The 15,325-nt window shown below is 50.5% G+C and overlaps 1 protein-coding gene across 1 annotated transcript; it reads right to left on the bottom strand.

Moving 5' to 3' along the window:
* Positions 1-1,840: 1,840 nt before the first annotated feature.
* Positions 1,841-14,037, bottom strand: SH3BP4 (SH3 domain binding protein 4). Its single transcript, XM_086616047.1, has 4 exons — positions 13,920-14,037; positions 9,170-11,532; positions 2,294-2,482; positions 1,841-2,065 (listed from the first exon to the last, which is right to left on the bottom strand). The coding sequence occupies exons 1-4, from the start codon at positions 14,035-14,037 to the stop codon at positions 1,841-1,843; spliced, it is 2,895 nt and encodes a 964-aa protein (XP_086472173.1).
* Between the last annotated feature and the right edge of the window lie 1,288 nt (positions 14,038-15,325).

Genomic DNA, 15,325 nt, shown 5'->3' with positions numbered 1-15,325 from the left:
CTCCTACCCCACACGCTGCCTCGGAGATGGGTGAAAGCCAAGATTTGGGAAAAGCCCAGGAGAAAGCTGTCCCTCTGCCTGCACGCACGCTCTGGCAAGAGTTACTCCTGATTGCAACGGAGGTTTTTGCCCGTGCGTGGGAAATGTGCCGTCAGGGTGCCTTGGGGAAGGAGAGAGGGGACGCGCAGGGCGCCCGGCTGCCGACAGACCCTCTCTCTGCACTATGACGTGAAGTTGCATAGGAAACTCCTTAAAGCCCCTGAGGAGAAATTTAAGGTGCTATTTTACTTCTTGTGGAGTCTGGCGAGAGCGATCGTTTCTGGGGACGTGATTTTGGGAAGAGGAAAGGAGACCATTCCCTCCCAAGCCTACTGTGCCAGTATGATCTGCCAAGCTGCCCTTCCCATTTTTTTTTTTTTTTTTTTTTTTTTGGATTAACCTGGGAGAAAATAATCCTTTCACAACTAACCTTTCCGTGACAGCAGAAAGAGACTTTGCACTTAAAATAACCTTTCTGTGCAAAAATTTTTCTCTCCTATGTAAAACATTTGAAAGCTGAGGAGGAGAAGGAAGAGAGGAGAGGTCATTTAAAAGACTTGGTTATACAGCAAATGAGCGAAAATATGGGCACTCAGTGCCACAAATATTTAGCTTGATGGCACCAGGTTTATAGCAATGACTATATAGAAATTAAACTGGACTTCAGGAGCCTTGAAGAGTCCCGTTCGAAGCCCTTTGGAATCAATGACATTGAGCGTTAAGTCACATAACACACCTGGAGCATCTCCACTGAGCTTCTATTTCAACTTAGGAGGAACATTGTCTCTTTTCTTTTTTTTTTTTTTTTTTTTTTGGTGTGTGTAAAGGGATATATGGATGGCAACAATTCCCTCCCCTTTTCCGGCCACCTTCCCCAGAGCAGGAGCATCTGGAGAGACTGCTGCCATAGCAGGTAAGCAGCTCTCCTCATCCTCCTGGTCCATCTCTTAAGGAGGTTTCTGCTGAACCCTAAACTTCCAGCTTCTTCCAGATGTCCTGCAGCACCCGGGTGGGATGAAGGGTAACGGGCAGCAGCCGCTTCTCCTGGTACAAAAATGGTACCTGTGCACCTGAAAACAGGCAACAAGTATCTCCCTGTCCGCAAACGAGAAAATGTGTGTTTGCAGAGACATGAAAATAAACCAAAAATAATCAACCAAACGGGTCGAAAAAGAAAAAAAAAAAAAAGCTCCTTTTTGGTGTAAGGTGCTTGCTGGGCTGAGGACATCCCGAGTTCATATGGTGCTTTACAGTCCCATCAGGGAGTCTGCCGAAGCCTGACCTGGCGGTGGGGGAGGGCACCTTCTGCTGCTTCTTAAAACACGTTATTGACATGACCCACGTTCGTCTCCAAAGCGATAATTTAAAAGTGGTTTCTACAACGTTAAAAAACAGCCACAGCTTCCCCCCCAAAGTGGTTACAACCTTTACTGCTCGTTACAAAATTTAGACTTTTATTTGTAAATGCCTAAAAAAACCCCTGTGACGTCTTTTGTGATCCCTCCCCAATCCCTTGTCCCCTTTGAAGTCTTTTTTTTAGTAAGAAATAGTTTAACTGGTATCCAACGCTGTATGAAAAGCCATCCCCCTCTGGATGCCCTCCCATTGAGGAGGGATGTCTCCTGCTGATTTCCAGTCCCTGTGGAGAACTCGCAAACTTTGGCCTCTTAAAACCAGAGGAGAGCAACCTCCGCTTCTTTTTAAAGTCAACTGTTTAAAAAAAAGGGGGAAAAAAGCCACAGGGAAAAACAAAACAAAACAGCAAACGAGATGTGGACACAAAAAAAAGTCATCGCAGGAGCTAGATGGCAAAATCCTCGTGCTCTTGTGGGCTGAAGGCAGCTGCCCGCAGCATGTCTAAGGAATTGACGAGGATGAGGGTGCCGGTGAGATGCTTCCAGCGTTTGGTGATGGGGTTTTTCATCTTGTCCAGCCCGGTGTGCAGCTCCTGGATAACGTCGCGGTAACTGTCGCCCATCTGGCTGCTCCAGGTGAGGAGGAAGTCATACGCTGGCTTCCACATGGCCTGTGGTGATGGGGCAGAGGACATCAGAGACGGCTGGTGAGCAAGTGATGCCATCCCCAACACACTCCAAATCCCAGAACAAGCTCATTCCTGGGAAAAAGCACCCTCAAATTTCCCCAGCATACTCAAATCCCTTTTATCTCCCAAAGGTGCTCCAGAAGAACGTAGTCTGGAGGTATCTGCAACCCTAGGGCACCCCCATGGAGACCAAGACTCATCCGTTCTCACCTCGCTGTCCACCGTCCCCGTCTTGTCCCGGTGCGGCGCCTCGTAGGCATCCATCTGCTGCTTGGAGACTTTGATGAGCTTCTCGGCGAGCTCCCTCCAGCGCTGGGCCACCTCCACGGCTGTGGTCAGCAGCACGAAGTCCTGGATGAGCCTGATGACCAGACCCTGGCAGTCCATTTTCAGCAAAGCCTGAAGGATGGGTGGAAAAAAACAAACCAGAGTCAAGGCAGGTGGTAGAAGGCAGGTGAGCCAGAGGACCATGCAGGGAAGTCTCTCAAGAAGCCACCCCAAAAATCCTCCCCCACCTCCTTTCTAGCAACAGCTGGTGAAATCAGGCCACCAGGCTCGACAGAAAAGTAATCCCATTGATTGAACGAAGCACCCTACCCCTGCCCAACGAGGCACGCATCCCGGGCTGGCCAACGCAGCCTTATTTTCCAGGCAACCCCTCAAGATGTTCAGGCGCCACCATAAGCAGTTTAAAGCATCCCAGAGGCTGGGAAAAACAGATGGATTTAATCAAGGTAATTAATCCAGGGAGGTCTGTGCAGCTCTGAGCCTGGAGAAGCACTGTCCTTCAGCACGGATGGATGGGTACAGGCCAGCCAGAACGTTCTGGGACGAGACCTGGACATCAGCCTGGGAATGAGGTGGGCTGCAGTGAGAGCCAGGCAAAGGGCTAGCTGGCAGCACCACAGGACCATGCTTGGTTTAGGATGTCCCTGGCCAAATCCCACCTCAAACCGCCACAGAAAGGTGGTTTATATCACAAAACAGGTATCCTCTTTTAAAAAAGATGGAAACCAAGCAAACAGACCCCAGGCTATGCCTTGGGTGATAGTTTGCCGAGTACCCTCTTGTTTTCCCACGGCCAGATGCGGAGCTGTGGCACCAGCAGACTCAGGATGGTGGCTCCAGGATGGGTGACCACCAAGGGCTCAGCATTTCAACAGGAGGTCTCACTTCAATAAAGGCAAACCACAGCTCAGGGATGGAAGGGACAGCGTCCCCGAGGGATGCTGAGCACCAGGAGCACCCAAGGAACCACACTGGTGCCTGAGCCCCCATCAGGAACTCCACCCACACCTTCACAAGAGCATGGGGCTGGTTACTACGGACATTATGGATGCTATGGTCCACACATGGCTAGAATCTGCCTGTTTTCTGCGGCTGTGGGTCCTGACATACTCTCCTTACATGGGGGTTTGGGCCAGACCCCAGCTGGTTTAGCTCTGGAGCAGAAGGAGGGTTAAATCCTTGCACAGGCAGTGGTTGAAGGAAGACGGGAACATCTGAAACCACTCCAGCAATTTGCAAAGCAAGTGCACCCTTGATTTTTTCCCTTATCTACTTGCAGCTGAATGCTGGGCTCGAACCTAATTACAGCTGCAGACCAGCGTTTGTTTGCTCCTCAAGTGATGACACTGGTTTCCTGTACTAGGAGAGAAGTAATAAACCCTCTTGTTAAGCAACAAAAATACATTTTTAAAAGCTTTTTTTTTAAAAAAAAACCAACACAACCCAGCATTATGAAGCATTTAGATGTCACACCTGTCCCATAACCACCTCCTCTCCAGCAAGGATACCTTAGCACCCGGCCCCCAGGTTCATCACCCTCTCCTCTGCAGGCCGCAGATGGTCCTAAGGAACGGCAGACTTAGCGTCCTCAAACCTGCGTTTCCAGATGGCTCCATCCCCTGCGTGCCAACCCCCGAAACAACCTGGTATTTAAGCAAAGCAGCCTAAATGAGCCACTGGCCTCTCTTGCCAGAGGTGGAGCAGGTCCAAGGTAGCGGAGGAGGCCACCGGGAGCAAACTGTGCTGCAGGGGTTAAGAAGGATAGAGCTGCAGGAGGCGGATTCTCCCGTTCCTTGTCCCTTCTGCTGTTCGATGTAAACAAGAAAAAGCATCAAGTAAAGCAGCTGGGAGGCAACGTAACTGAGAACTGTACAATCTCTTGAAGAAACAGCCTTGGAAGAGACTGACCGCTCCCTGCAGCACAGCATGTTAACTCTGAAACCTACTGACAGTCACAGAAACACCTACTTCCTGTGCTTTGCCCCAGTGATTTGAGCTAGGGAGGCTTAACACACAAATGACAGGCTGGGGAAAATTCAGGGGAGTGGGCAGAGGTGATGGGAGATGGGGACAGCACTGAAGCCAGGCAGGGACAGGGTGCAGGAAGGACAAACAATAACAGCAACATGCTTTTTTTGGCCTGCGCACAACTCATCCCTTCTGTCACAGAAATACATGAAACACATGTGGGCACGGGGATCTCCTGGGAGCCCTGACTGCCCGGCTGGGATTAGCAGGACTCACAACAGACTTAATCCTCCAGCAGGCGCTTCTGGGATTACTCTACAATTTCTTTCCATCCTCTTCCCTCGCCTTGGCCAAGCCTCCCCGGATAGCCGAGTACCCCCACTGTTACCTCCACTGTATCTCCACCCCTCCGTACCCAGTCGTGCTCCCCGCCGAGGTATGACCCAGGCTGTGCCTCGCCAGTGCCCTCCAAAGCATTTATGAACCTTGGAGCAGCTCCCAGCTGGCTCCACCAGACAAGTGAGCAAAGGAGGTGGTTTGATATTCAAATCCCAGTTCAAAGCTGCGCAGAAGCACCTCTACTTAAAAGGCATCCAGGGGAAGGCTGAATTTGCATCCTAGTTTTGAAATGCAGAATCCCACTTCCCATCCTCTACTGATGGAAACCAGCATCTGGAAGCAAGCAAGCAAGCCAAGCCAGAAGGAGGAGGCAACCTCAAAGACCACCTGCAGATGCATGGCCACGTCTTGTTTCTTCCCCATCTTTGGTCAAGCTAAAGGAGTAAAAACCTTCCTCTTTTGCCCCAGGAGCAGACAGCGTCGCCGAGTTCACACGTGCCCACCAAGCGTGGTGCGAGACCCAGAAGGAAGCTGTTATGGAAATGGACTTCATAAATTAATGATTTTTTTTTTTTTAAATACCATTTAAATTGGAAAGGACTTCAGGGGGTCCAAGTGTTAGCAGGTATTAGTCACCCCCCGGAAACATCAGTGGAGGAAGCAGAGAGCAGTAATATTTAGTGGTTAATTTAGTATTAGCCGGTGAGACCTGCAGGGTGAGGGGGATGCTCGTGCACAGGCTCCTGTCTCCATTGTCTTCTCCAGGATACAGGTCAGGTTTTTGGCCCGAACGAGTCGGCTCAGCCCAAGCGCTCCCCAAAATTAACACTTGCTTTAGGCATTAAACATCCCTTTCACTCACTTCTTTGGGCTGCCAGCACCCCCAAAATCACCCCTCACACACAAAATACTGCACTACACACTCACGATCTTAAATATTACCCAACACAGTCAGGCACAGGCTCTGTGGAGCAATTTCCCAGAGCATGATGCCCAGCTGGGTCTCAGGATGCTTAAGGCATCACTTTTTTTGTTTTTTTTTTTGCAAGAGCAAAATTGCATGGGAGCAAGAACACAGAGTCTGCAACTGCTGCACTGGAGATGGGAACGCAGATTTCCTGCCAGCCCTAGAAAATAAAAGCATGGAGCAAGGAGCCTGGCACCAGGACAGCTGAAAGGCATCGGTGGCATTTCTGCAGCTTTCTACTAATTGATAGGAACGCAGGGCAAGACTTACAAGTGTTGTGCAGGAAAAGACCTTGCTGGAAGCCTGCAAGCAACTCCTCCTTGTGTGCTGCTAGCAACTTGGCTATGCAAGGACAAGCCATGCCCTGCAGAAAAAATCCCCACCAACTTCAGCGTGGCTCCTTAGGGGTGCAATGTCCAGGATCTACATAGGTGGTGGGGATTTGTTCCTACCATGGTAGTCAGGCTTTCCCTCTGCACCCAAATTCAGCACAGGGACTACCATCAGCCAGCAGATGGCTTTGGGTGGAGGAGCAAGAGGGGTCTGATGTGAGCAACCTCGGGCTGGCATGCTCCGAGCGTGCCAGCACGAGGTCCAAGCAATGGATTTTCTGCTCTGCAGGACACTGAGGACTGCTGGAGCCCACCAGCAGCTCTTTGGGGTCTGCACACACCAGGGATAAGCAGTGTCTTTTGGGAGGAGAAAGGCAGATACCTGCAGTCAGAGGGAAGAGGAAGGTTTCTCTTTCTGATGTGATGACTAACTTCTGAGCAACATTCCCTAACTACCTTCACACACCGCTGCTAGTGCTAGATTAGAAAAATAATAATTAAAGGCAGATTATTTATTAACTAGTCATCACGACCGGGCTCTTCCATGCTTGGCTGCTGGGGCATGGCTCTGCCACTGCAATTCTCATACTCAACGCTGAAGTCAGATAAGTCTGCTTACTACTCCTCCCTTCCCAGTCCCTTCGAGAGGAGACAACCAACTTTACGATGAAACAGCCGGATCAGAGCTTAATCCAACTGGTTCTTCTTGCCAGCAGACACCAGAAAGTGACTCCGTTTGTTATACACAACACCAGACTTAAATGCAATAAAATATGTTATTGCTCCATTGTCATCCCCTGAAACATCTATTTTTTAAATTAAAAAAAAGGCTCAATCTAATTTCTCCGTGAACTAAGGAGGATTTGACAGCAACAAGGGACTTAGAAGCAGCAGCATCTTCCACCAGGAAGGGAGCTCATCCTTTATCGACAGGCTCAGACTCACAAAGAACCCGAAACAGAGCCAAGGCTCGGCATTAGTCTCCATTCAAACAAGCAAAATAAAACCTGCTCCGGGACTCTACACTCCAGGAATCCCTTGGGGAGTAAGATGTTTTCCTGCAGCTTACAGCCCTTCCCTTGAGTTAGCTGCTCCCTGAGCATCCGAGAGAGCCTTATCTTTCCTTACGTCTCCCTGTTGAGGTCTGGCATGGATTTTCCATGACATAGAGACTGTCTGGGACTCCTGGAGACAAAGGGAATTGTTGTGGTTTAACCTGGCCGGCAACTAAACTTGATGAAGCCACTCATTCACCCTCCTCTGCCCCAGGGAATGGGGAAGAGAATTAAAGGGGAGAAGAGGAGACTCATGGATTGAGATAAGAACAATTTAATAATAACAATAATATAATAATGATAAAATAATAATAATAATTTTTAATATATATTTATGTTAAAAGATTTGATAATAATATATACAAACAAGTGATGCGCAGTGTTACTGCTCACCACCTGGTGACCAATGCCTGTCCCATCCTGGCAAGCAATCCTGAAATAGATTAAGTCCTGACACTGCAATCCCAGGTGAGCAAGAGACCCAGAAAGAGAGAGAAAACCCCAAGAGTTGGAGAGAGTCCCCCCCCAAGAAGGGAGATTCCAACTTCCCGGTAAACCCTCATCTCTACAACATGGAACGGTCCTTTGGCCAATTTGGCTCTCAATCCTAAATCTAAGTTGAAATCATGAGTTAGAAGAACTTGTGGGCTCTTTGTCCTGGCCATGCTCCCCCCAGCCTGTTGTGGTCCTCCACACTGGCAAAACACGAGAAGCTGAAAGGTCCTGGATGTCTCAGCACCAACCATCGACATCAGTGTGCTATCAACATTCTTTTCACAGCAAATCCCAGACTAAATCCAAAACACAGAGCTCTGACTGCTAAAAAGAAAAACCAACTCCGTCCCAGTCGAAACCAGGACAGGAATAGATAAAAGAAACGCTTAGAGGTTAGCAAAGCGGCAAGGCAAACAGCATGAACCAGCAAGAGGAGAACAGATTCCATCCCATTGTTCACCAAGGCCAATGATTAAAGTAGCAAACCCTCCCTTGGGGTAACCACAAGGCCAGATACCAGCCTTGGCTACCACAGCAGGTATCTTCCCATCCTGGGTGGCCCCAGAAAGAAGAGAGACAGCCACATATGATGGTCAGAAGAACCTCTCAACAGAAGCAGCGTTGGTGGCATGACCTGGCACCCAAAAGTCAAAGCCAAAACATCGCTCCGCGGGCCTCAAAGTAGTACTGAAGCACCCGGAACTCCATGGAAAAATACCTCCATGAGTAACGGAGGGCTCTGAGCTCTTCATAACGCCTTACACCTCATGCTCAAATCCTCAAATCTCCACCCTTCTTATTCAAGGGAGTTTGGGAAATGAAATCCTTCGTTCTGCTCTAGTCTTCTTCACCCTGGCCACCTACTCGTCAGTTGGTTTCTCATAAGAGACTTCCTGACAGCATCCTAGAAACACTTGAAGGCTGCGCTCTCCCAAAAGCCTTTTAGGAGAGAAGCAAGCCAGACATTTCAATTTGCAAACGCGACGCATGGTTGGACGCAAAGTATCTCAACTCAAGAGGTGCCTCTGGTTTAGCGGCCACTCAAACAGAGATGGGGCAGACAGAACTCAACGTGGTTAGAGAGGAACGTGAGGTTGTTGCATCATTCTTCACAGCAACAGTAAAGCCCCTCTCCAGCACGCTCTGACACGCCTAGTGATGCACAAGTCAGCGAGGTGAGAGGTGGCTCACCCACCCCACTCCATATAGGGAAAGCTTTTGTGTTTCTTGCCCATCTACCAGCTTTCCATCAGTATTGCCTTCAACGATGCAATGCTTTGACACCAGGGTTGAGGAGACCAGCAGTGCTCGGGTCACTCCTCAAAGCGTGCATCATCGAAGGCTGATGGGACCAGCTGGGGGCTACGAAAACCCCAGACCACAATCATCTTGATCTTGAGGGGCTTCAGTGGGTAGCCACCTTCCAAGGCAAGCCTGTTGCCTGCCCTCACATACACCCCTACGGTATTCCACCCGGCGTGTCCCTCATTTATGGCCAGGATCCCACTAAACCAGGAGCCCACCAATGCGTACCACCGCAGGGCTGAACTTCCACCTGGTTGTGCGGACTTCCACCTCCTGTTCACACTCATCACCCTGCACAGCAGGAAATTAGGACGCCCTCGTCAGACCTGGGACTTACCGTCATCAGCTCCTTCTGGAAAGATTTCCTCTCCTTGTTCTCGGTGTTGTTGCAGTCTTCCTTCAGCTTCTCCAAGACGGAGGCCACTCGCTCCGGCTCGCTGTCCAACTCCGCTCGGCAGAAAAACGTGAGCGGCAAGTTCAAGTACCCCAGCGCATCAGCGAAGGACCGCCAGCTGCTGAGGTTCTCCATGAGCAGAGTCCTCACGGAGGCATAGATGTAGGTCAGGAACTTGCAAGGCCTCAGAATCTGCTCAAGCAACAGGCTGGTGGTGAGATCTGGCCCAGAGAAGTAGCTGGGCTTGACCTTCCCAACCACCAGCACGTTTTTGGTGTGCACAAGGCCTATTTTTCCCTGGTAGTAACCAATGTACCACTCCTTGGTCCACAGCTGCCCTTTCAACCTGATCTTCTCCTCACTGAGGAGGGCTATGACATCTCCTTTCTTGTACTCCAGCAAATAGTGGTTCTTGCTTTGCCGCACCACAGTCTTCAGGAGTTTGCCGTACTTCAAGCTCAACACTGGCCGGTCCTGAAAAACAGGATACTTGGCAGTGGCGGCCAGAGGTGAAAGGATGATCTTCCCGACCTCGTTCTTCTTGAGGAACCGCCTCTGCCCCGTCGGTTTGATGGCACTTTTTGGAGGTGGCTGCGGCGTCTGGACGCAGAATTGGGTCAATATGGCGTCCTTGTCATCCTTGACCTGTATCCTTAGTGTGAAGTCTGAGAGCTCGTTGGGGTCGTGGGACGTGATGGGGAAGATAAGGCGGCTGACCTTGCCCAGCTTCATCTGGAAGCCCCGCACAATTTTGTCTTGCTCGGTAGCTTTCACCTCATAGTTGGTCATGTTGGAGAACATGCAGAGCTTGAGGTCTTGAGGACGAGACAGAGCAAACTGATGCTTACCCCAGAGCTGGAGGGCAACAGGAGCTGGGCTGTGGGACTGTCTCGTGACCTCGTTTACCAGGAGAGTCTTGGGCGCGCATTCGTGCCCGAACATGGCCACAACAGTTTTAAAGGAAGGGTGAATGTGTTTTGGGCCATAGACACCAACTGTGATCTTCTTGCTGATGTAATCCCAAACAGTGTACGGGTAGAGGATGTTCTGCCCCTGTGCTACGGCTGCAATATACATGCAAGGCTCCAGGTTCTCCAGCTGCACCTGGATCGTGTCCCCATACGAGTAACTCAGCTGCATTGGCGTGTACGGCCCCTCTTTCATGTCACTCCGCAGGCACTGCAGTCCTACCAAGCTCTTGCTCATGATGTCATTCTTGACCTCTGCTGACACCTTCATCTCCAGAAGAATGAAGGTTTTCACCTCCATATTGCTGAGTTTGATCTGCAGGACTGGGCTGATGGTGCTGCACTTGTCACTGTTCAGCTCCAGTGGTGGATCCAGCATAGCTTTCATGGAGATCTGCTGCGTTTCACCAGGGCACACGTGGCCTTCTGGCACACGGATGCTGATGTTGGTGTCTGGAAGCTGAACAGCTCCACCGGAGCTATCCAGCTTGCAGACAATGTTGGTCTCCACCGGTTGCGTCTGACCCCAGCCAGGATTTTGACCAAGCAAATCCAAGTCGTGGCAAGACCGAGCCAGCTTCCTGTGGTTCAGCCACGCTGTCCTAAAATCTTCCCGGCTCTGGAACTGCTCAGGGGTGGGAGATTTCAAACCGCTGAAGAAACCCGACGATACCGTAGCGTCCGACTTGGCTTGAAGAACGGACAGTTCAGACAAACTGTAGGAGCGTTTACTTCTGAAGAAGGGATTGTCCCTTTTCACAGGCTGGTCCAGATCTAGCCTGTTTGTGGAGGGAAACTCATCAAAAATGTTACCCAGGCTGCTATTAGCAGCCGAACTGGAAAGAGCTGAAGTAGGAGCCCCCGTGTCGAAGAGCAGCAAGTCAACTGCGACGCTGGAGTCGGACTCTTTGTCCAAGCTGGGCACTGTTTGCAAATTCCCATTCAGAAACGGGTTCGTCTGGACTCCGTTCAAGAAGGGGTTGTTATTGTAGGTTTTTGCAGAGTTTCTTTTTGTGTCAGTCCATTCTCCGAGCAGGTCTAACTCCTTGACACCCTCGTCAGGGCTCTCCAGTAGGTTGTCTATCATCCCACTGTCCGTTAAGGAAGAGTTGCGGTAGTTGACAGGCTGGACGTAGGAGGAAGGGATGTAACCCATTTCCGTGGTGTTGTGAGCGTACCACCACTCGCCTCCTGATGTGTCTAAGACATAAAGGTGGTCCCCCTTGGAGAACTTCAAAGTGGTGAAATTAGTCGGACAGTAATCTTTGATTGCTATTACTTCCTTTGCGTTTCCAAAGGACGTGGGATTGTCAACCAGCAAGGCACTAGGAGAAGGCACTGCAAAGCCAAGAAGAAAAACAGCACTGTAAGCAATCCATGAGGGAGTCACAAATTACCTGCAATCATTTATTTCAGGTAAGCAATCTGCCCTACTTTAAGTGGTGAAATACGGTAGTTTTATAGCCTCTCAAACCTACAGACGTTGGGTTTTTCTCCCCCTCTAAAAATCTTTAAACAAAATTTATCCCTTCAATCCATCTGGTACATTCACATTCCGCTTCCCCAAAGGGTTCAAGATCTAAAGGGACGGGCATCGATGCAGCTGGGGAGAGCAGTGGGAACTGAGACAGGAGAAGCAGCAACTTGTTATCCTCCCCATGCGGCCAAGTGCCTTAGCAACAACCCCCCTCGATGCACAGCCCCATCCAGCTGCTCCTGTACCAGACACCAGCATCCCACCGCCTCGCTCAACTCCCTGGTGAACCACGCACAAGAAGATGTACTGGAGGGAGTTCTGAGGGAACTGGAGTTGCTTCTTACCAGCTCTCCTTTTCAGCTGGCACGCCGGGATCTAAGCTAGAACCGCAGGCACCCCCTTAAACATTCACATTTAAAATACCAGAAGTTAATTTGGGGAGAGGTCTCAACAATCACTACATGTGAAGAGGTTACACAGCCACCATCCCCCCAGTTTGGTCAGCGTTATTTCAAAGTCTTTGGCCACCAGTACAACCATTATGCAAACAGTTACGGGTGCTGCTGCAGATGAATGCCTCTTCTGCAACGAGGTGACGTGACAACCCAAGGTAACATCCACAGGTTAGAAGTGCTCTCGCTCTGCCATATCCCCTCTCCCGCAACGTGAAACATCTTCTGTTCCAATGCGAGAAATAACTAAAGGTACCCACCCAGGGCATGTCATACTCCTACTTTTTCACGTCACATCAGCATCTCACCTCGCTTAGATAGCACCGATATTTCAGAGCTCCTCAAGAAAAATTAACTCCACTTCTAAAGCAGGTTGTGGAGTCTGAACCCTCAGAAAGAAGCACAGCGTGGCCCTCCTGGAGCACTGCTGTGGTCCCAGCAGCATCTCCAATCTCCCTTTCAGCAGCGCCAGCTGAAAGTCATTTTGCCAGGGGATCCCAATTACCAGCAAAATAGCTGGGTTAAGCCTACAGATGCTCACGCTGTCACCATGTTTATTGCTTTTGCTCTCACTTTTAGGACCTATTTCTGTAAAAAGCAGTAGAAACAAGCTGCAGATGATGTCACGTCAACATGCAAACATGTGTTATGTCGCTAGACAGATCTAAGAAAACAAGGAGAGATGGATTTTCACCAATACGGAGCTGCAGGGACAGCACCAGCTTCAAGAGGTCTGAGAGCTCTCTGGAGGGAAAAGAGGAATTCCATAAACACAAAAAGACCCTAAAATCCTGGAGGTGAAGGGACAGCAGATGAGACTGTGCGTCCCTGCAGTCACTAGCTGCAGGCTGGCAGCACTTCCCAGACACGGAAAGTACAAGGCAAGGGAAGACACAGAGAAGCCAAGAAAAGTCTTTAAGCATACGCTAGGGATCCAATCTTAAGGAGAGAAGAGTTTGCACACATCCTAAACAACTCAGGGTTAATCCTCTTCCTCTGCCAGTAGGCAGGCAAAGTCGTGAGGACATTTATTCAGTGTTAAACAGAATCTAAACTCTGTATTGAAACTATTTTACCACCCTGGTAGGAAGCTGCTGTAAACCCAGCGCTGCGGGCAGAGCTGTCTGTGGGATCGGGGCATTATCCCTCTCCCCATCCCTTCGGATCAGAGGCACAAGCGGCCATCCCCACGTCCCCTCCAGCTGTGCACACAGCTGGTGCAGCTGCAGGGTTAACAGGGATGTGCCAAAACCACCAAACCCCTTGGAGAATACGAGTAATTCCTATTTTTGCATTAAAACCAGTCTAATTTGCAGCAAGAGTGTTTGATGTTCGGGTTTCTCCTTGCTACGCCTGCAAAAGCAATCGCTTTTGTGCATGTTTATTTTTAAAGATCCTCGGCGAACGCTAACGTCCACCTGGAGTTATTTCTCAGGATCCATTTCTGCTGGGGGAACAGTAATTTCCTTCTCACCTGAACGTGGCTTTTATGCTGCGTAAGGTAAATACAGCCAAAAAAAAAAAAGTGATAAAAGGAAGAAAAAGGATTATTCAAGCAACCTGCAAGCTCCCAGCTCTGGAGAAGGGGAAAACAAACTGCCTTGTTGCTGTCACCTCTCTTGGCTGCTGGATCTCTTGGTGCCAGGTCGTGCCTCTCCTTGCACCCACGGATGCACTCAACGTTCCCATCAGCTGTCATCTGCTAATTATTAATTAACCCACCCCCTCCCAGACCCCAGGGGTGAAAGGACGCCCCAAACTGAGGAGGGGCATGGCCCCCGTCCGTCCTCGCGCACCTTTGACGTCGCAGAGGCTGGTGTCGGCGAAGCCCTCGCCGAGGTCGATGAGCGTCCCCTCCGACTTGCAGCGCGGCAGGCCGCCCGAGTTCGCCGCCCGGATCCTCTGCGCCGCCATCTCCAGCCCGCCGACCCCGCGGTCCCCGGGAGCGCTAGGTGGCCATGGGCTCTCCGCAAGTGAGGACGGCTATGGGGACCCTGGCGTCACCTTGGGGAACCAGCCTGGGGGAGAGAGATGAACCCCAAAACATTAGAGAAGGCTCCGGGTCCCACCACGCCACCCACGCGCTGGTGATGCTCTCCTCAGGAACACACCAACCCTGCGGTGCCCAACATCCTCATGTTCTCCTTGAAGCATCATGAAAGAGAACTCGGGTGCTCCTGTTAAGCACAGCACTGCCTACAAATCACCGAGGGCTTTGGACAGCGAGGACAGCCTGGTCTTGCATGATGCTACTGCTGGCCACCCACCCATACAAAGCAACCCTCTTGCCTCCAGGAGTTATTTGGGAATATGCTGCTCCCAGGCTCATAAATCGGTCCTCCTCCCCATTTCAGAAGAGCTTTCAGGGCATTTACACGTTGCTGTAATACATGTTTATAAAACCATCAAGCGCTCAGGTGCTGAGGGAGCCCAGGGCAGTGGTTAGCGAGCACGGAGGGCCCATGGCACCAGGCTTTTTGCACGTTCAACCAGGTTGTTGTTCTTTCACACTGCAGCACCAGGATCTCCTGGGCAGGGACCAGGCAGAGGAACATCCCTTCTTGCACTGACTGCCCGGCTTCACTCGAGCTGCTGCACAGAGCCAGCACAGGGATAACAACAGAGGAGAGGGGGGACAAGATTCCAAAAGGAAAAATGAAAAACAAAGGGTTTTTTCCTTCTTTTTTTTTTTTTTTTTTTTTTTCCAGAAACACTTGCAAAAACACTTCCAGAAACCCTGTGGAAGAGCAGCTGCATCAGCGCACCAGAGCCAGGAAGAAAATGAATCCGTTTCTCACAGACCACGCTGGTACTTCCACTGCCACCGTAGTGGCTGATGCAAGCACTGGTAAGAGCTCCTCTGGTGTCACTCGTGTCCCTGGGAGCCTGGAGGGTGGCCAGAAAGACCAGGAGCATGTGAGCAAGCGGGCAAGCCCAGTGCCTCTGCAAGCTGAAGGCAAGGCAGAGCCTGAGCCATGCTCTGCTCCTCCAGGTTTGCACCAGCGAGTAGGTATGCAGTGTGACGTACCTGGCATCATCCCGGTAAATCCTGCCATCCAGCATCCCTACAGACATCCCTATATCCTGCTCCCTCGAAACGGGCCACAAAACTCCAGCCTGGCTGCAAAGCACCAACAGCTCTTAAATACAAAGCCCCAAAGTGCAATAAAAAGTTATATCCAAATCCAACCCCCCTGCTCGA

The sequence above is a fragment of the Tauraco erythrolophus genome, chromosome 8 (assembly GCF_009769465.1).
Source record: "Tauraco erythrolophus isolate bTauEry1 chromosome 8, bTauEry1.pri, whole genome shotgun sequence".
Taxonomy (NCBI): Eukaryota; Metazoa; Chordata; class Aves; order Musophagiformes; family Musophagidae; genus Tauraco; species Tauraco erythrolophus.
This window is presented reverse-complemented; position numbering and strand designations above follow the sequence as displayed.

Bases quoted from the DNA above. Each gene is read 5' to 3' on its own strand.
- SH3BP4 (XM_086616047.1), bottom strand. From the start codon at position 14,037: ATGGCGGCGCAGAGGATCCGGGCGGCGAACTCGGGCGGCCTGCCGCGC. The intron at 11,533-13,919 runs GTGCGCGAGGAC...TTGGCTTTGCAG, and splicing joins CAGCCTCTGCGACGTCAAAG to TGCCTTCTCCTAGTGCCTTG. The intron at 2,483-9,169 runs GTAAGTCCCAGG...CCCATCCTTCAG, and splicing joins TCCAGAAGGAGCTGATGACG to GCTTTGCTGAAAATGGACTG.